General features: G+C 45.4%; 1 protein-coding gene across 14 annotated transcripts in view; it reads left to right on the top strand.

Annotated features, from left to right (window-relative positions):
• The window catches only part of FARP2 (FERM, ARH/RhoGEF and pleckstrin domain protein 2), a 257,803-nt gene that overhangs the window by 58,234 nt on the left and 179,353 nt on the right, over nucleotides 1–20,216 (top strand). For 13 of the 14 annotated variants that reach the window (XR_006273983.1, XR_006273985.1, XR_006273984.1 and 10 more), the window contains 2 exons: nucleotides 15,237–15,341; nucleotides 17,149–17,191. Coding sequence is in view for 11 of the 14 variants with exons in the window: in XM_043491578.1 (XP_043347513.1) it covers nucleotides 15,237–15,341; nucleotides 17,149–17,191 (148 nt within the window). In the remaining 3 variants the exon portion in view is untranslated. The remainder of the gene's footprint in view (nucleotides 1–15,236; nucleotides 15,342–17,148; nucleotides 17,192–20,216) is intronic. The other variant, XM_043491583.1, reaches the window with a different exon arrangement.

Below are 20,216 nucleotides of genomic sequence, written 5' to 3'. Positions count from 1 at the left end.
TTCCTCCAGCACTTGCACCAGGAAATTGTCCCCTACATTTCCCAAAAACTTCCTGGATTATCTGTGCACCGCTGTATTGCTCTCCCAGCAGATATCAGGGCGATTGAAGTCTCCCATGAGAACCAGGGCCTGCAATCTAGTAAGTTTCTTGAGTTGCCGGAAGGAAGCCTCTTCCACCTCATCCCCCTGGTCCGGTGGTCTATAACAGACTCCCACCTCAACATCACCCTTGTTGCTCACACTTCTAAACTTAATCCAGAGACTCTCAGGTTTTTCTGCAGTTTCATACTTGAGCTCTGAGCAGTCATATCGCTCCCTTACATACAAAGCAACTCCCCCACCTTTTCTGCCCTGCCTGTCCTTCCTGAACAGTTTATATCCATCCATGACAGTACTCCAGTCATGTGAGTTATCCCACCAAGTCTCTGTTATTCCAATCACATCCTAATTCCTTGACTGTGCCAGGACTTCCAGTTCTCCCTGCTTGTTTCCCAGGCTTCTTGCATTTGTGTATAGGCACTTGAAATAACTTGCTGATCTTCCCTCTTTCTAAGTATGAGGCAGGAGCCCTGCCCTCTCGTGCGCTCCTGCTCGTGTTTCCTCCACTTCCCCATTTACCTCAGGACTTTGGTCTCCTTCCCCCAGTGAACCTAGTTTAAAGCCCTGCTCACTAGGTTAGCTAGGCTGCTTGCGAAGATGCTCTTCCCTCTCTTCGTTAGGTGGAGCCCATCTCTGCCTAGTACTCCTCCTTCTTGGAACACCATCCCATGGTCAAAGAATCCAAAGCCTTCTCTCCAACACCACCTGTGTAGCCATTCACTATTCAACGGTCTCTACCTGGGCCTTTTCCTTCCACGGGGAGGATGGACGAGAACTTGCGCCTCAAACTCCTTTATCCTTCTTCCCAGAGCCATGCAGTCTGCAGTGATCCACTCAAGGTCATTCTTGGCAGTATAATTGGTGCCCACGTGGAGAAGCAGGAAGGGGTAGCAATCTGAGGGCTTGATGAGTCTCGGCAGTCTCTCCGTCACATCATGAATCCTAGCTCCTGGCAAGCAGCAGACTTCTCGGTTTTCCCTGTCAGGGCAGCAGATAGATGACTCAGTCCCCCTGAGGAGAGAGTCCGCGACCTCCACCACCCACCTCCTTCTCTTGGGAGCAGTGGTCATGGAACCCCCAACCTAGGACAGTGCATCTCATGCCTTCCAATCGGTGGAGTCTCCTTCTGTTCCCTTCCCTCAGATGTATCATCTAGTCCACTCTCCGCATTAGTACTTGTGGAGAGAACATGAAAACGCTTACTTACCTGTATCTGCGTTGCTGGTAAATGGACGCTCCCCTATCTTCTTCTGGAGGTCACATGCTGCCAGATTTCTTCACCGTCCTCCTGTCCGCGCAGTGCAGCCTGCTCTGAATCTTCAGAACGTTGTGTCTGTAGAAGCAAATCCTGATGTCTCTCCAGGAAATCTTCAGTTTCTCTTATGCAACGCAGGGTCAATACCTGTTGCTCCAGACCTTGAACCTTATCTTCCAATATGGAGACCAGCTTGCACTTTGTACAGACAAAGTCGCTTCTGTCCTGTGGAAGAAACACTGCATGTGCCATGTTTGTCTATGCTGGATGCTCCCCATCCATATTACCTTCCTCCTACGAGCTTCCTCAGGAGTTGTAGTATCTATGGCAAGATGTAAGCCTCAGTGGATCCCCGTGCGCTCGGTCGGCACATGGGGCTCTCCACCCTTATGACCCCCCTGTGCGTACTCCAGGAGGTGGGCGCTGCCTTGTCTGCCCCTTCTCTCATCTTCCTACGGTGGGCCCTGCGAGAGGGCACACCCCGCCCACCCCTCACCCCAGGCCCTCCGGACCTTTTTATCAGGCCCCTGTTCCACAAGCCCCCCCAGCTTCCCGCTCCCATACTCCGAGCCGGCTGTGCACCCTGTGGCCAGTTTGCTTCCGAACTGCACCCAGGGACCAACTGTACATGCTCGTGCTCCACACTTTGCATTTCCTCACCCTCTTGTCCCGCCCTGACACCAAGTGGAACCCCCCGCCCACCGCTACGTTACCTCCCGTAGCCACCGCCTCTGCTTCCATCTCTGGTGTCCGGGGTCCCTCCCCCACCTTGACCAGGAAGCACATCTTCTGTTGCCTCCTGGTGCCCGCCTCGCCCCACATGGAGACCTACGTGTGGGCGCTGGCAAGCATGGTGGGGTCCACGGCCATTTTGGTGGCCTCCAAAATGTACGGGAAGGTAGTCTTCTTCCTGGCGTCGGAGGCCACCGCCCAGGAGGCAGTAGAAAAGGGCTTTGTGGTGGGGAAGTCCTGGGCGTCCAACTGGTCCTGATCTCCGTCCCTCCCTCCCTCCCCAGTGCTGCCCTGTTACCCCTCTCCGCTGTCAGCCCTCTCCCGCTGGGCTGCAAAGACCCCACCCTCCGTCACATCCTCTCATTCTGCCGGCAGTTACAGCTTCAACTGCTGCTGGCGCCGCGTGATGGAGAGGTGCTCAAGGGGGTCTTTTCTGGTCCCCTACCAGGGGGCCCATTATTGGGTTCATTATTCTATGGGGGAGGCCCGGTGCTACCTCTGCCAGACTATGGGACATGTCCAAAGGAACTGCCCCTTGGCCTGGCATGGAGGAGTGTTTGGGACCCCCGAGCCCTGGCAGGGTGCTGACCCTGTCATCGCCAGCGCCCCTGGTTGCCTGGTCCCCGGAGCCACCTCTCCTTCTTTTCAGCCCACCACTGCTTCTGCTTGGGTCCTAGAGGCATCTCCCTCAGCGCGCCCAGATGAGCAGGAGAGCCCCGCCTCTGCTGCATGCAGTCTGGCGGGGCCTATGGAGGAGGGTGCAGTGGGGTTATCGCCGGGCATGGGAAGGGGCCTGCCCCAGGGGGAATCTTCCCTCCTTCGTACCACCCCACCGTTACCTCCCTGAGTACCAATGCCAATGCCCCTGCCCCCCAGTCCAATCCCTGTTAGCCAGCCCACCAATGATACCATGGAGGGCTGGGTTCTAGTAAGGGGAAAGCGAGGCAAGTGGAAGGCTCAGGCTCCACTCCTCCTGTCAAGGTTCCTTCCCCACTCTGAACTCTAGATCATTTTGAACCAAAAGCACAGACCTGAAGAGGTTTTTTTGTTTTTTTTTTTTTTAACTGAAAGCAGTTAGTTTTTTCTGTCCCTTTGCCTGGAGGCAGAGGTGTTAGTGGTTTTAACAAAAGGATTTTTCTGTAGGCTGGGAACAGCTATCAGAGACAAAGGTATCAGGTTACAGCACACCAAATTTTACAAGCCAGGTGTTTTTTTTTTTTTTTTCTTTTCTAACTCTCGGGTATAGCTAGGTTAAAAACAGAGGGGCTAAGATGACAGAAAGCAATGTCCAACAGAAACTGGATTTAGCCAGACTGGAAGCAGAAGAGAAAGAAAAGGAACACCAGAGATGGGTCGAATTAAAACGACTTGATATAGACGCAGCGAAAGAGGCAGAAAAAGCCAGGGCAAAGACAGAGGAGGCTGCCCGCACAAGAGCTATGGAGGCAAAAGAAAAAGAAATGGAGGCTGCCCACCAGAGAGCTATGGAGGCAGCAAAAGAGGCAGAGAAAGCCCAGGAGGCTGCCCACCGGAGAGCTATACAGGCAAAAGAAAAAGAAATGGAGAAGGAAAAAGAGAGAGAGAAGTCAAGGGCCCAGCAGAATATACCGAATCCCTAACCATCCTTCCCCAACAATCCACAAATGGGAGCGACTATGTTCACAGTATGATGAATCCAGTGATATTACTGAATATTTTCTCACCTTTGAGAGACTGTGCACACTCCATACAATTTCTGACGCTCACAAGGTGACCACATTGGTCGTAAAATTGACTGGAAGAGCTATGGACATATTCAATAAGATGCCTATTGATGAGGCTTCTGACTATAATAAATTCAAGGATTTGGTTTTAAAACAATTTTAAGTTGCACCTGAAACTTACAGAGTAAAATTTTGAACCCTTAAGAGAGGATCTGGACTAAGCAATATGGCTTATGTAAACCAGATGACAGATCTGTATTGATAAATGGCTCAAAGGACAGGATGTAACTAGCTTTGGAGGAATGCGGGATTTGATGATACAGGAGCAATTCCTGAATATATCCAAGGATGATATAAAACAGTGTATGGGACAAGAAAATGGTCTCAGCAGAAAATCTTGCTTCTTATGCTGATTAATACAAGCAGTCCCAGACCACCAGAGAGGAAGGGCAAACTGGAAGAAAATGGATTGAGGGAGGAGAGAGAAACAACCTAGGTCACAGTTTGAGCGGATATCGGAAGGGACACCCTCAGACCACACCCTACTACCGGGGACAACCCAAAGCCCCAACTACACTCGAAGAAAAACCCCAGACACCTTATTGTCTCACTACAGCGTACTCCAGGAACCCACTTCATCCCAGTGACCAGTTAGCTGGGCGATGTTTTAAATGTAATAAGCTGGGGCATGTAAAGGCCAACTGCCCCAAGAACCCCAACAGATTACAGTTCATTGCACTGGGGTCCCACCAAAGGTCCTCAGGCCCAAATGCCTCCCAGATACCCTCAGAGTGGAGGGAAAGTGTGAGTGTGGGCGTGAAGAAGGTTACAGTGTGGAGGGAAACCGGAGCACAAGTGTCAGCTATCCACGCTTCCTTAATTGACTCAGAGGTCCCAGTGACGATTCAACTCTTCAAGTCAAGCTCTTTTGACTTGCCTACAGCCAAGTTGCCAGTCCAGTATAAGGGCTGGTCAGGAACATGGACTTTTGAAGTCTGTGTTGATTATCCCATCCCCATGCTGTTGGGGGAAGACTTGGCCAATAATTTGAAGTTAGCCAAGAGGGTGGGAATGGTCACCTGCAGCCAGGCTAAGCAAGCTGTCACACCTAGCTCTGTTCCGGAGACTTCTACCAGGACTCCGTCAGAGGTGATGGAACCGGACCCCATGCCAACGTCTGCAACAGCAGTAGTGGATCCAGTCACAGAGACCCAGACAGAGCCAGTCCCAGAACCGGAACCGGCAGAACAACCAGCACCAGAACCATTGCCAGCACTGAATCCAGTGCTTGCAATCCCAACACTAGAGGGTCCCACCGAACCCGCGCTGGCAGCAGCAGATAACCCCTACACAAAAGGCTCAGCTGGAGCCTGAACCCCAACATAGTGCACCAGCGGAGAGCGGGTCACAGTCAACGGAAACAGCCTGCATCGCTTCCAGAGGGACCAAGCCCAGGTCCACAATCCAATGAGGAACTGATGTCTCCAGCATCAAGGGAACAGATCCAGACCAAACAGGAAGCAGATGAAAGCCTCCAGAGAGTTTGGACGGCGGCACAGAGCAACCCACCACCCCTCAGCTCTTCTAATCAATCCAGAGAATTAAAGGTTTGTCAGTTTACTGTCCAGGGAGGAGATGACGCTGAGTGGCCTGAAGGTGCTGCTGGGGCCCATGATCCAACTTCCGCCCCTCTCCCCGACCCTACTCCTGACCTCTCTCCTGCCCTGGTGCCGACTCCGGCCCCCTCCCCTCCACCTCCTTTGCTGCTGCTGCTGCCCCTGGGGTCATCTCCTTCCCTTCCGAGAGGATGACCCCCAGGAAGCAGCCTTCGTGTTCCCCTGTCCCAACTCCCTAGGGGCTGCTATTTTCCCTCTGCCACCCTCTATTACGCAGAGGCTTGAGGCGGGCCCTGTGTTACCGGTACATTGGGCGCCATGCCGGGGTCCACCCCCTGCCTGCCTGCCTCTGTAGGCCACGGGGCTGTGACAGGGGCCCCACCGGAGGACGGCCGGAGGCCAGTGACCCTACCCCCCCATGCTGCGAGAAGAGCTGCGGGAGTTTCTTGACGTTCACCTTTGTCTGGGTGGACACCCATAGGTCGCACCACTCTCGGTTGGACCGCATTTACTTATCACGCTGTCACCTTTCACGGGCCCACTCCTCCAGCATCTGGCCGACCCTGTTCTCAGATCACCATCTAGAGACCGTGACAGTCTCTCTGTGCACGGAGAGGCCGGGGCCGGCCTATTTGCACTTTAATAACAGCTTGTTGGAGGATGTGGGCTTCATGGTGTCCTTCCGGGAGTTCTGGCTGGCCTGGCGAGGGCAGAGGCGCGCCTTTCCCTTGGCGCAGCGGTGGTGCGACATGAGGAAGGGTGCGCGCCCAGCTCTTCTGCCGTAACTATACTCGGGGCGCCAGCCGACGGATGGATGTGGCAATAGAGTAATTGGAACGGGATGTCTTAGAGCTAGAGAGGTGTCTGTCTGCCAGCCCCGAGGATCCATCCCTCTACAGTGTGTGCTGGGAGAAGCAGGAAGAGCTCCGGGCCCTCAAGGACCATCGGGCCCGGGGTGCCTTTGTTCAACCCTGCATCTGCCTCCTTTGGGAGATGGATCACGGCTCCCACTTCTTCTATGCCCTGGAGAAATGGAGGGGGGCCAAGAAGCACGTCACCTGCCTCCTGGCAGAGAACGGCACCCTCCTCATGGGTCCAGAGGAGATGCACGGGAGGGACAGGGCCTTCTACGTGGGCCTTTTCTCCCCAGATCTGACCAATCCCGATGCTTGCAGAATGCTCTGGAACGGACTCCCGACGGTCACCATGGGTGATCGGGACGGCTAGAGCTGCCTCTCACTCTGGCCGAGTTCTCGGAAGCCCTCCATTGCATGCCCATCAATAAATCCCCGAGGATGGACGGGCTGACTGTGGAGTTCTACCACGTGTTCTGGGATGTTCTTGGCCCGGACCCTGTCACCGTCTGGGTTGAGTCCTTGGCAAGTGGAGTTCTCCTCCTGTTTTGCAGGCAAGCTGTGCTCGCCTTGCTTCCAAAGAAAGGAGACCCCTGCGACCTTCGGAATTGTTGTCCTGTCTCACTCCTCAGCATGGACTACAAAATCATAGTGAAGGCCATCTCACTGCGGCTGGGGTCCGTGCTGGCAGATGTGGTCCACCTCTTCCAGACCTACATGGTCTGGGGTGGTATCATCTTTGATAATCTCTATTTGGTCCTGGAGCTCGGGTGTAGGGATGGTCTGTCATTCACCCTTCTGTCCCTGATCAGGAGAAAGCATTCGGCAGGGTGGACCATGGGTATCTCCTGGGCACTCTATGAGCATTTTGGCTTGGACCCCAGTTTGTGGGCTTTCTCCAGGTGCTGTACGCCTCTGCAAAGTGTCTGGTCAGGCTCAACTGGATCCTGACTGAGCTGGTCAGCTTCGGGTGGGGAGTATGGCAGGGGTGCTCCCTCTCAAGCCAGCTGTACATTCTGGTAATCGAGCCCTTCCTCTGTCGCTTCTGTTGGAGGCTGACGAGGCTGTTGCTGCAAGAGCCGGAGCTGTGGCTGGTCCTGTCAGCGTATGCCAATGATTTGCTCCTTGTGATCCAGGACCCGGGCGACTTGGTGCAGGTGGAGGCTTGCCAGGCCATCTACTTGGCAGCCTCCTTCTGGGTCAGCTGGGTCAAGAGCTCTTGCATGGTGGTCGGGGATGGGTGGCAGCTGAGCTCCCTCCGACCTAAGCTTCAGGCCATCTGGTGGAGCGTGGGTCCGCTGCTCTATCTTGGCATTTATCTTTCTGCCATGCATCCATCTCCGTCAGAGAATCGGCAAGGTTTAGAGTGTAGGGTGGCAGAGCGGCTCCGGAAATGGACTGGACTACTCCTGATGTGTCTCCTACTGAGGGAGGGCACTGGTGCTCAATCAGCTAGTCCTGTCCATGGTCAGGCACCAGCTCAACACGCTGGTCCTGGTGTCACAAGATGGCTGCTTCCCCCAGGGGGTCCCCTGGGTAAACAGCAGCCTCATATTATTGCTAATGCTGTTGTATGTATTGGAAAGAATTTTGGGAAGGGTTAAAGTTATGAATGCGGAATGAAAGGTTTCTTTACAGGTGGCGAAAGGCCGAAGGGGGAGGAAAGGAGAAAGGAACGGGTTAACTTGATGTTCCAGCTAAACCCAAAGATAAGGAGCTGACTCCAGACCAAGGCCCTTGCACACACTCTAATACCTGCCAAGACAGAAGGGGAGAGTCCACCCCCGCAACCAGCTCTGAGAAAGGAGAGTTGCTGCACAAAATTGCAGGGGCCACAAAAAGGAGTGAGACAACAAGGTCAGTGAGAGAAAAGTAAGTGTCTTGGCCCTGAAGTTGGTGTGTTTTGGGAAAGCTGAGGGAACCATGGCCGGCCGGTTTGAACTGGTACACAGCGCTTGGGGAACAAAGGTCCCAGAAGGAGACGCACCCAAGATACCCCAGGGACTTAAAAACTCTCCCGGGAACTGAGGCAAATCGGAGATCAACAGTGGATCCTGGACGACCCGTGCCTGGGACAAGAACTCCTGTCCAGCCCTCCCCCTCTTCTTCTTACATTACGCCCAGGCTTGGCCAGCCTCGGGTAGTGTGGGTGTAAGTATGAAAGTGGGTTAGGGTTTGGGGCACTAACACTTTCTTCCTTCCTCTGAGTGACGTAGGGAACTCCCAGCGCGCTCCGCTGTTGTTTTATTATTTTATCAATAAAGCTTTAAAACTCAGTTACTTGGTGTGCTTCGTCATCTCCTCCCCTAACAATCCTGCAGCCTCAGCCTGATCACCTAACGCCTCAGGCAGATTGGTAACAAATCTGTCACACCGGTCCCAGGCTTCCTGGCCGTCCTCCAGTCAACTACACTCTCCCTATCCGAGGCCCCACAAAGTCGCGGGACCTCCTTGTCAGCCTCCTCCTAGCTCTGGCCAAAATGGCCATCTACAAAACCAGGGAGAGGTTGGCCGATGGGGTCTCCTGTTACAGTGGGGCCTGTTTCCGTTCCTCAGTTCGTTCACGTATCCAGGCAGAGTTCCTCTGGGTGGCATCCGTTGGCTCCCTTGACACCTTTGAGGAGCAGTGGGCAATGTCCGGGGTTCTCTGCTCAGTGGCCACCTTAGGTTCCCTTCGTTTAGCCCTGTGACCTCTCTCCTGTTCCTGTTATCTCCTTAGTTGTCCCCTGCAATTATTTGGAATCCTGGACCTGTGGATCCTCCCCTTAGGCTGGGGGGGGGGTTCCTTTAGCTGTGGATCCCAACAGGATTACTTTACTATAGCCATCTGGCCTTTCCCCATCACAGTACCTTCTTTGCATTTTGTCAAATCTGCAGTGAAAGTGTTCTTAAGATGAACACCACATGCTGGGTCATCATCCGAGACTACTAGAACATGAAATATATGGCAGAATGCGGTAAAACACAGCAGGAGACATACAGTTCTCCCCAAGGAGTTCAGTCACAAATTTAGTTAATGCATTTTTGTTTAACAAGCATTATCAGCATGGAAGCATGTCCTCTGGAATAGTGGCTGAAGCATGGAGGGGCATACAAATGTTTAGCACATCTGGCATGTAAATACCTTGCAGTGCAGGCTACAAAAGTGCCATACAAATGCCTGTTCTCACTTTCTAGTGACATTGTAAATAAGAAGAGGGCAGCTTTATCTCCTGTAAATGTAAACAAACTTGTTTTAGCAATTGGCTGAACAAGAAGTAGGATTGAGTGGACTTGTAGGCTCTGAAGTTTTATATTGTTTTGTTTTTGAGTGTGGTTATGTAACACAAAATTTACATTTTAAATGTTGTAATTTCACGACAGAGATTGCACTACAAACTTGTATGAGGTGAATTGAAAAATACTATTTCTTTTGTTTATTTTTACAGTCCAAATATTTATAATAAAAATAATATACACTTTGATTTCAATTACAACACAGAATACTATATATATATATATATATATATATATATATATATATATATATATATATGAAAATGGAGAAAATCATCCAAAATATAGAATACATTTCAGTTGGTATTCTATTGTTTTACAGTGCGATTTAAAACTGATTAATCACGATTAATTTTTTTGAGTTAATTGTGTGAGTTAACTGTGATTAATCAACAGCCCAAATAATTTGTTAAGGCTTTGGAAATTAATCTCTTGGAGGGAGGTTTAAATGTGTTGTGTTTGTACTTTTGTTTAGGTTAGAAACAGGTTGTTTTCTTTCAGACTCATTGGGGGGAAAAGAATACTTTTGAAAGTGAAAATATAGATAGAATAATATTTAAGTAATAAGGGGGTCTGACAAATACACAGCCCAAAATAATTGTAATCTGGCCCCAGAAGAGGTGGAAGAACGTAACACTACTTTTCTGTTGCTTATCCCTTAGACAGCTAAATCACACAACACTCAGTGGATGAGATGTATTTCTAGCTATCACTGATACTAATTTATCACTCAGAGGTATGTTCTCTGAATTCAGCTTGTGCCCTGGAAGAATGCTGGTGAGACATCTCTTTTCCATGAAAACTGTTCTACCTGCTATCAGTTGGGTTGAATCAAAAGTATTCCTTTTTGTCACAAGTTTGCTGTCTGATTTAGAATAAGATCATTTTGGAGATTACAGATTGGGCACTTCATAAAGGAAATACAAATATGAAAATCAATCCATTCACTAATTTACCAGGCAAAGGAAAATGTACCAGTGTGCTTCCGTTGGGATGTAGAATTGCAAGTTGTATTAATTACATATTCCATTTAGTAAGCAAAACAAAAAAGAGGTAGAAAGTTTATTGGTCTTTCAGTTTTGGTACAAAATTGGTGCCGGATTTATTACCACTGAATATTTTTGTGCAGGAGCGATGCTTTCCTACACAATCTCATTTGACTCCAGATTCCTGGACATTTAATCTGTATTGTCAGGGAGGCAAGTCTGGTAGAGATAAGTGTAACTAAACAGATTGTCCTTCTGTTAATGTGATGGGGAATTTGCTCAAAAGGTAGTGTAGCCCAAGGATGTATTATTTTTCTCCCAAAGTCCCTTTATTCTGTGGGACCCTCTTTAAGGAGGTTTTTTGGGGCAGCAGCAAGTAGAGAATCAGAGGTGGGGAGGTTGGAGTGGTGCAGGGTGAGGAGGGAATGTGAAGGCATGGATTGCCATGGCTTCTGGACTAAACTTCTTCCCTGTTCTTCATGGACCAATGCCTCGTGGAATCTTCCTCCCATTTGGCCCACTTTCTAAGATGTATTATTTTTGCAGAAAAGGTGATCAGGCCCTTATGACTTTAAAGTCTAATCAGAATTATTTCTAGAAGTCTAATAATTCTGCAGAAATATAGATTTGATAATCTCAACAGAGCCCCTTTGTGAAACATTGTTATAATACCACAGCTGAAGTTCATAGGGCCAGGTTTTGCCCTCAATGTATGTATACAAGTGCCATGGCAGAAGCTTAGTCGTGGGAGTATTTGGCCCATATAATGCCAAATCCTGAAGAGCTAGGCACCTGTAACTCCCACTGAAGTCAAACCAGGATTGGGCCTATGATGAGAAATTTGCAGTATTTGAACACTTTTGGGTGTCTCTTCAAGCCTGAACTGAATATTCAAGTTCGTACAAATTTTACTATATGTTGCTGATTCTATTTCCTTTAGGAACATGAATTTTATTATTAAAAGTAAGTAATTGTGTCTAAAGCTGAAGCACCATATCCTTTGATCTGCCTGTCACTTTATTTTTCTTTTACAGAAATCTTTATGAACTTCTATAATAATTCTGTAATGCTAGTTGTAGTAGACTATTGGCAGAGCATAGGGAATGCGACAATTTCAGAACTTGATGTGTGCCATAATGAGGAATTCCTATTGAAATGTTTGTGACCTTTAAAAAATCTAGTATGCATTCATATACACAGTTTCCTACACTATCAAAATTCTAAGCACATTATAGAACATGTTTAAGAGAACTTGCCTGGTGCAGCACTTATGCAGGCATAACTGATACAAAATTGACAGTACAAAATCTAATTTTGAAATTTACAAAATCAAAAGACTTAGGAGTCTTGTCAAACAGTGGAATTGTATCTTGGCAGATGAATTGGAAATGGGTAAATGCAACAAACAACTTGAGAAACTAAATCAAATTCTCCCAGGCAAAATGTTCTCACAGGACTTGAAACAAAGAATGATAAAATACTTTGTTCGGTCCCAAGCTTTTTTAACTTATTTTCATCAACACATTACTTAATCCTACTCTTTGTAAATTCAACATTCTTTGATACATTTTATATTTAAAGGGAACACAGTCAACTTAAAGATCACATTGCTATCTGAAATTTTACTTAGTACTGTTGCTAGTAACTCCAGGGCTACTGTAATTAAAAGATGGGAGAAATATTTTTCTCCATGTTTTTCATTTTTAGCAATTTGATAGTACTTTATATAATTTACAAATTTTATTGTTTCCCTGTATAGTCAGTTAAGTTGGTCACTTTTCCCCTGTGAGTGAGTGTCTTTCACAAAAGGTGTGGAGAGGGAAAGAAGTATTTGGGAAATAGAAAAAAAGAAAATAATTTGTTTTTAAAAAAAGACAGGAGAACTCAGGAGGCAGGTTTAGTACCTGAACATTTTCTACTTTTTTGTTTTGAAATTGACTACATTTCAGTATTATAGTGCCTCCTAAGCTTTGGAGAGGAATTCCTACAGTAGGGCAAACTTGAAAATGAAAACATTCAAACAACATGATTCTTTACCAAAAATCTTCTGTATTTCACCTTACTATAATTAGTACTGTAATTATATTTGAATTTAGCAGTTTTTAAATAGAAGATAGCTTCCTGTTACCTATTAAACCTACTGATCAAGACATTGAGAGAAGAGGCATAAGAAACAAGATAATTTAACAATTCTTCAAATTATTTACTTAGAAAAAATTGTTTATATGCAGAATGCACTGAATAAATAAAATTGACCGACGTATTAAAATGGCAGTAAACATATGTTTTTGAAGAAGTTTTCCATTCTGATAAGAAATATTAATTACATAAGAACGACCATAGTGGGTCAGACCAAAGGTTCATCTAGCCCAGTATCCTGTCTTCCAACAGTGGCCAATGCCAGTTGCCCCAGAGGGAATGAACAGAACAGGTAATCATCAAGTGATCCATTCCCTGCCGCTCATTTACAGCTTCTGGCAAACAGAAGCTAGGGACATCACCCTGTTCTTCCTGGCTGATAGGCATTGATGAACCTATCCTCCATGAATTTATCTAGTTCTTTTTTGAACCCTGTTACAGTCTAGGTCTTTACAGCATCCTCTGGCAAAGAGTTCCACAGGTTGACTGTTGTTGTGTGAAGAAATACTTCCTTTGTTTATTTTTAACCAAAATCATATGAACATCCAGAGATTTGACTCATTCAAGTATATACAATCTCCTTTGAGCAATACAAATTCCTTTAGGGTACTCAACTGGAAAATCTTACTACCAAGACTAAGTTAAAATACTTTATCAAGAGCATACTGGACGTTCTCCTTCACAGTACCAGAATTAACGGCTGAAATCTAGACTGAAGGAGAAACTGATCATTATCACTGAGTCTTGAACATAAATATTAATAAACAGAAAGGGAAAAACTAGAATTGTTTTTTCTAGAAAACACCTTTTTATTGAGGGTGGGGGCTGTGGTTTGAGATTCCATTTCTCATTTAGTTTGTATTGCAGTGTTTTACACAGTGATAGCACAGTGATGTGCTGCCAAAATTTGAACAAAGTGCTTCCTCAAAAATGTTCCACTTCATTCATTCATACATACATTTCCCAGGGTAAAATATATTCCTTCCCCATACAAAAATCCATTAGTTCCATACTCTTCCTCCTTATCTTGTTAAATAAAAATATATGTATTCCATATTTTCCTCACTCCCCAAACTAATCATTCTCTAATTTTCCCTCCTCCCCCCAAGGTACAAGTATTTCTTGCCCTGCCTTGCTTATCCCTTGTCCTTCCATCTCATGTGGGTTCCTTTAGGTGGCTCCTCTACCTGGCTACCTTCCATCAGCATTGATAGTGACAGATGTTTTGTACTGTGGCCTCTGCTGACAGCAGTGGTGGTAGTATCTGGTTTTGAGGTGGTTGGTTGGATGTGGGTCAGGTTCTGTCTGGTAGTGAGCTAGATACTCAACTGGAGAATAGATTCTGTTTGGTTTTTGAGTGTGTAAGCTCTCCTGGTTGGTGCTCATGATAGACCTAGCTCAGCGAGAGAGATGGGTTTTCATGGCTACAGAACTTCTGCCCCATGTGGCTTCAGCTTAGCCTTGTCTCTTTCCTTATCTCTTTTCCTTTTGCGTTGCTGGATCTGTAAGTTTCCTCATCCCTATATCCACCATGTGGAGCGTTCCCCATGCAATCTAGATGCATTGATTGATGGGGGAATTCACGAAAGGCATTCCCCCTTGCAGCAGCTGCTAGACATGCAATAATGGGAGCAGAGAGAGAGCTGAAAATTTGAATAAGTAGGTCCAACTTTAGCATTTTGGGTAGGTTATGAAATTTTTTGCTGCTTCCTCCCACTTAACATAATCAATTTGTATCCATGGTGGTTGTGTCTCTGTGCAAAATTGGTATAAAGATTGTGGGGAAAGTTAGCGAGCTGATTCTTTGGGATGTGTCGCAGATTAATTTTACACACACAGCATGTGTGAGAGAGATGGAGATCTTTAGACTCCAGCAGCTTCCTGACACAGAAGTGTAGCCCAGGTTTGTATACCTTAAGACCTTAGCAATCATGTTGTGTTTTTTCTTGGATGTCCTTGCAAGAAAAAAAGCTAGACATGAAAGCTGAGATTCTCCATCACAGAGCCCATATTCTAGCTCTGTCAGTGAGGGACTCGTGTGGGTCGTCCAGCTCATTCGTGGACCAGCATCCTGTGAATCTTTTCAAATATATATTAGAGGCCATGTCTTTGGCCCCACTAAGTCCCATTGTATTGCTCTGGAAGTACAATGGGGACTTAAAGCTGCCTCAAGTTGCCAGCTGAGGATTTCCTAGTTGAGGGTGAATTTTCATTCAGCATAGCCAACTCTGTGCAATTGCAAGTAATTATAAATTAGAGCAGCACTAAGGTATTATAACTTATGTTGCTGCTCAGGTTTAAAACTCTCTCTCCTCTCCTCCTTCAGGTGCACTCAGGATCTGTGCTAATTTATTGAAATACCCACTTGTAATTTTAACTGAGTTAGTATGTGTTTGTACAGAGCCTAATGCTGGTTGGGGCTTTCAAATGCTACAGTAATATTAGTGTTCAATAATACAAAAGTGTTTTGAAACATTTTTTCACTACTTTTAAAAGTTAATACACCTTGATTCCACTTTGTAATAAACTTTGAATTATACTTAATCTTGTTATACTTCTTATTTTTACTCTTCCAGTCAAAGTGCTATGGCCAGACATTGCTGACAGAGGTTTATAAGCATTTGAATTTGGTTGAGTCCGACTACTTTGGAATTGAGTTCCAGAACATCGAGTCATATTGGGTATGTCATGGTTCCTGATTAATTCATTATAAAAAGAATTCAGCTTGGATGAATGCTGCCACCTGACAGTCGGAAGAAGTTTGGACCTCCATGTAAGAGTATCCCAGTGAATGTATATTTGTGGCTATAAAGCTGGTTCACCTATCAATCAGGTCAATGTACTACTTCACAAAATATGTAATTTAAAAAGATACATAGGAAGAGAATCTGATTCATCTTACTCCCCCTCCATCCCAAAATAAAAATAAATTATTCATTTACTGATGCTTCTACTCAATAAAGATGTTCAATCATATTAATTAAATCTTGTGGGCTATCAGCCCAGATATTGCCAATTGCTCTTTTTTCTCTTATTCCTTATTCTGCTTGTATTGTTTGAACTCAATTCTTTCCTTTCCCAAAATTTACATCAGAAGCATAGGAACTTTTTGAATGGCTTCTTTACTAACTTTGTGTTTTAAGAGAAGGAATTGATCACACACAGACTCATCTTTATTATCTTTACACAGTATTGTAGCTTCAATGTATATATTCCAGACTATGATGAATGTTATAGGTTTTTTGTTCTATTTATGCTGCCCCATATAGTCAAAATGTATTAATTTTTGTCTGAAAATTCGAAGATGTAATACCCTCCCTCTGTGAAAATTAAGTAGCTCAAAATGCAGAGTATCCCACACAACATTACGTAGGTGTAATTTGGCCTAGTTAATATCTTTCATTGCTGCTGTTGATGTTTTTTCAGGGTTTATATTGGTGGTAGCTTTTTAAAAATATGAGTGCACATATGTAGGGATTATACTTTCTTTCGCTATGAAAGAGGAATAATTTTGTGGAAAACTCTGAAGTCACACTTTTTAGACAAGCTTTGCAGCACCATAGTTAAGTGAGCCAGGCCAAATGTAGAGGGAAAGGGGAGGGCTGGCACTTAGCCCCCATCATACATGTAAAGCTGAGACTCTAAAGGTATGAGTTGCCCAAATTCCACACACTTTTGGATGTTTGTGTGCAATGGTGTGGTTTCAGCATGCTTCCATGGCCCACTCCTTTCAGCATTGGTGGCACAGTTTGCTCCCTTTCTCGTATGACTCCTTCCATACATTGATGAAGGAAACTTAGCACTATACTTATCACAATGTTTTTTTTGCACTATATCTTTGTTGTTGATATATACCTACTTCAGGGGTGGCCAACCTGAGCTTGAGAAGGAGCCAGAATTTACCAATGTACATTGCCAAAGAGCCACAGCAGCCCCCCAATAAGTCAGAAGCCCCACATCAGCTCCCCCACCCTGCTCCCAGTGCCTACCACCCACCGACAGCCCTGCCGATCAGCGCCTCCCCCTCCCTCCCTGCACCTCCCGATTAGCTGTTTCAAGGCTTTGGGGGGGGAGGAGTAAGGGCACAGCAGGCTCAGGAGAAGGGGTGGAGTGGGGGGAGGGCCTGTGGCAGAGCCAGGGGTTGAGCAGTGAGCACCCCCCGACACATTGGCAAGTTGGCACTTGTAGCTCCAGCCCCGGAGTCAATGCCTAGGCAAGGAGCCACATATAAACTTCTGAAGAGCTGCATGCGGCTCTGGAGCCACAGGTTGGCCACCGTGACCTACTTCTTAAGATTAAATCATGGCTAAGCATATTTGTTTAACTGGTAGAAGAAAATTGTTATGCTATTGCAGTGAAATAGGGAGGGAGAAATACATGCTCATTTAGTAAGTAATTCTTACAGTTGGTTTTTGGTTTTGATGTTTTACAACATTTATGTAGCATTAGAGTATGGATATTATTTTTTAACTTTTGTCTCACTTCCAGATTTGGCTTGAACCTATGAAACCTATCATTAAACAAGTACAAAGTAAGTACATATTTAATTTTTTAAAAAAGTTTTCCTTTAATTTTCAGGAATCTAATTTGGTTTGTTTTCATAGTTGTTACTTGATTTTTTTAGTCAGGTTTGCTGGTTTTGTGCTTGTCATTACCACACATAGTTGATTAAACATACATCTACAAACTCAAACGTTCAAGATGGCTTCAAGCCCTCTAATAGTATAAAAAATTTCTAGAATATATGGTATTCATAGGTTTACTACTCTATTGAATTACTGCATGCTTTGTGGGCTATTTTGAATTAAATGTAGATGTTTCTTTTTCTAGAAAGCTAACTTGCTGCTTCCTCAGAGACCTAAATCTTGTCCAGTGAATTGCTTGCTATTTGTCCGTTAGGTCTCCGTTCTGTGAGGTTTGAATACCCACTTCCATTCACTTAAGTGGAGGCTGAGTGTGTTTGGTATCTCATATATGATTAAACTCTAAGACAGCCAACAAACGGAAGACTTCTTTTCCTCCTTATAAGCCCTCCTTGTATCTAAACCCCAATATATGCTTTGCTTTGATACAGTTAATTTATAAAATGTGACTATCTTGTGTTGTGTTAGACCACAAAACGATAAAACACTCAATTGCTTCCATTGTGGTAACATGTAGTAGCCATAAACCACACAATCTTGGTCTTGTTCCTTATGGACTCTGCACTAGGGGATTACATTCTTAACATCTTTGAAATATCCTTCTCTAAATGTGGCACGCCATCTCTACAAATAGTGTGAAGTGTATACACAAACTTGAGTCTGATACCAGCTAATGTCTGGAATGCGGGAAATCTAAAGTCCTTAGTTGTATTGTGTTAAGCCATGACTAACGGCCCTGTTAAACCTGGATTCAGAAGGCAGCTATCTATTTAGTTATTTAGGGGATATTTGGAAAATATTTTTTGGAAGAGGGAAATAAAGGGTTCGTATTTGGACTTGTAAACCTGATTCTGGATGGAACTTCAAATTACTGAGAACCTGTCACTTTGCAATGATATACATCTGGGTAGATTGGATCAGATGCTGTTAGATTTAGGTGAAGAGTATCAGTCACTTTGTTGGAGCTTTGTTTAGCTTAGGTTGTTTTGATGTGGAAAGAAACAGGAATGTTCTGGTTTACTACACCCATTATGTAGGAGGAGGACAATCTCTGTGGTGAAATTGCTTCCAGTCTTTGCCCAATAAGAGAGAATTGCAGCACTGACATTCTCTGCTTTATTTTTCATCAAAGGCCCAAAGAAAAGATGGAAATGTTAGCCAATATCATTTGAAATCTAGCATGTGCAGCCTAATTCTTCAACCATCTACAAGACATTCCTCTTCTAGAACAGAATCAAATTGGATACTCATTTGCTGCTTTTAAATGTAGGGGTTCATGGAATCACAAGTGCAGGAATGTATGGTGGATTCCCACTCCTGCCAACAGATTTATTGACTACACTATACAGGGCCTTTCTGTAATAATTTTTGGAGTTATTTTTTTCCGTTGCTGACAGTAGTCTGTGGAAGCTTACGTTAAGGAAGGAGGTCTTTGGCAAGTGGCCCCAGAACACTGTAGAAAGTTAGTATTTGGAGGTTTCTTTAGAAATTCTTCAATATAAACTGACCAACAAGAAATTGAGATGAACTGACTTTTTTAGCTTAAACCCATGGTGCAATTTTCATCCTCTTCAACCTTAGAAAAATAAATAAATAGGCATAGTACTAGCTATAGAGAGAGGCTCTCCTGAAGAGGCTAAGTTCATTGTTCTGTAGAATCACCAATGGCAAGTTTCTCTTTTAAAGGATCATCTCCTTGTGCATGCCAGATGGTAGCTCCTGTGTATTCAAATGGTTTCTCTCTTGGGAGAGGAATTCTCTCCCAAGGAGAAAGGTTGACAAAAAATTGGTGGGACCGTCATGCTGTCTGGAGTGGCTTACGACCGAGTGTGCCAATCTCAGGGCAGATTGTCAAAAAGCAGGGCAGACAACCCAAACTGGTTGTATGTTCTATAATTACATTTCACCAACCCAGTAACAAATTTGAACTCCCAAAGTGCTAAAATAGGCTTATAATGGAGTCACAGACAATTCCCTTGGACATTTCAGTCTGTCTTGCCACCGCAAACTGGAATATGTGTAAATGGTCACTTACACCAAAAATCACAAAATATTCAGGTTGCTTCCCATCCCAAGAGACCAGTCACTTACCCCAGATAAATTTTTACCTTAGATCTCATACTAAAGAAAATGTTGGTAGCCAATCCTGTAATAAATTAGCTAAAAGTTTGTTAACTAGGAAAAGGGAATAAGAGAGTTATTTAAAGAGGTTAAAGCATGCAAGCATATGTATATATATGTGTGTGTGTGTGTGTGTGTGTGTGTGTGTGTGTGTGTGTGTGTGTGTATACATATTGTGACGAGGCAAGGCCAGATGGCTATGGAAGAGTAATCTTATTGGGATCCAGGAAGTGGGCAGGCGAAGCCCGTCCACTGATAAAGGATCCCCCCCAGCCTAAAAGGGGGAGCCACAGGACCTAGATACCAAAAAATTCCGGGGGACAACTAATGAAATAATAGGGACGGGAGTGTGGTCAAAGGGTCAAATGAAGGGAACCGGACGGGGACACCGAGCAGAGAACCCTGGACAGCACCCACTGCTCCTCAAAGGCGTCAAGGCAGTCAGAGGACGCCGCCCAGAGGAACTCTGCCTGGATATGTGAATGGACCGAAGATCGGAAGTAGGCTGCACAGTCACAGGAGACTCCATCGGCCAACCTCCTCACTCTGGTTTTATAGATGGCCATTTTAGCTAGGGCCAGGAGGAGGTTGACCAGGAGATCCTGTGACTTTGTGGGACCACGGATAGGGAGTGCATAGATAAGAAAGTAAGGGAAAAGTGCAACCAAAAACGTAATAAAATATTGGTGAGGAGCTGGAATAGGGGCTGCAGCCTGGCACACTCCAGGTATATATGTGCCAGGGTTTCCCTCACACCGCAAAAGGGACAGGTGTTTGGGATTGAGGTGAACC

This window comes from Dermochelys coriacea, chromosome 9 (assembly GCF_009764565.3).
Source record: "Dermochelys coriacea isolate rDerCor1 chromosome 9, rDerCor1.pri.v4, whole genome shotgun sequence".
Taxonomy (NCBI): Eukaryota; Metazoa; Chordata; order Testudines; family Dermochelyidae; genus Dermochelys; species Dermochelys coriacea.
Note: the sequence above shows the minus strand (reverse complement) of the source record. Positions and strands in the feature narration are given on the sequence as shown.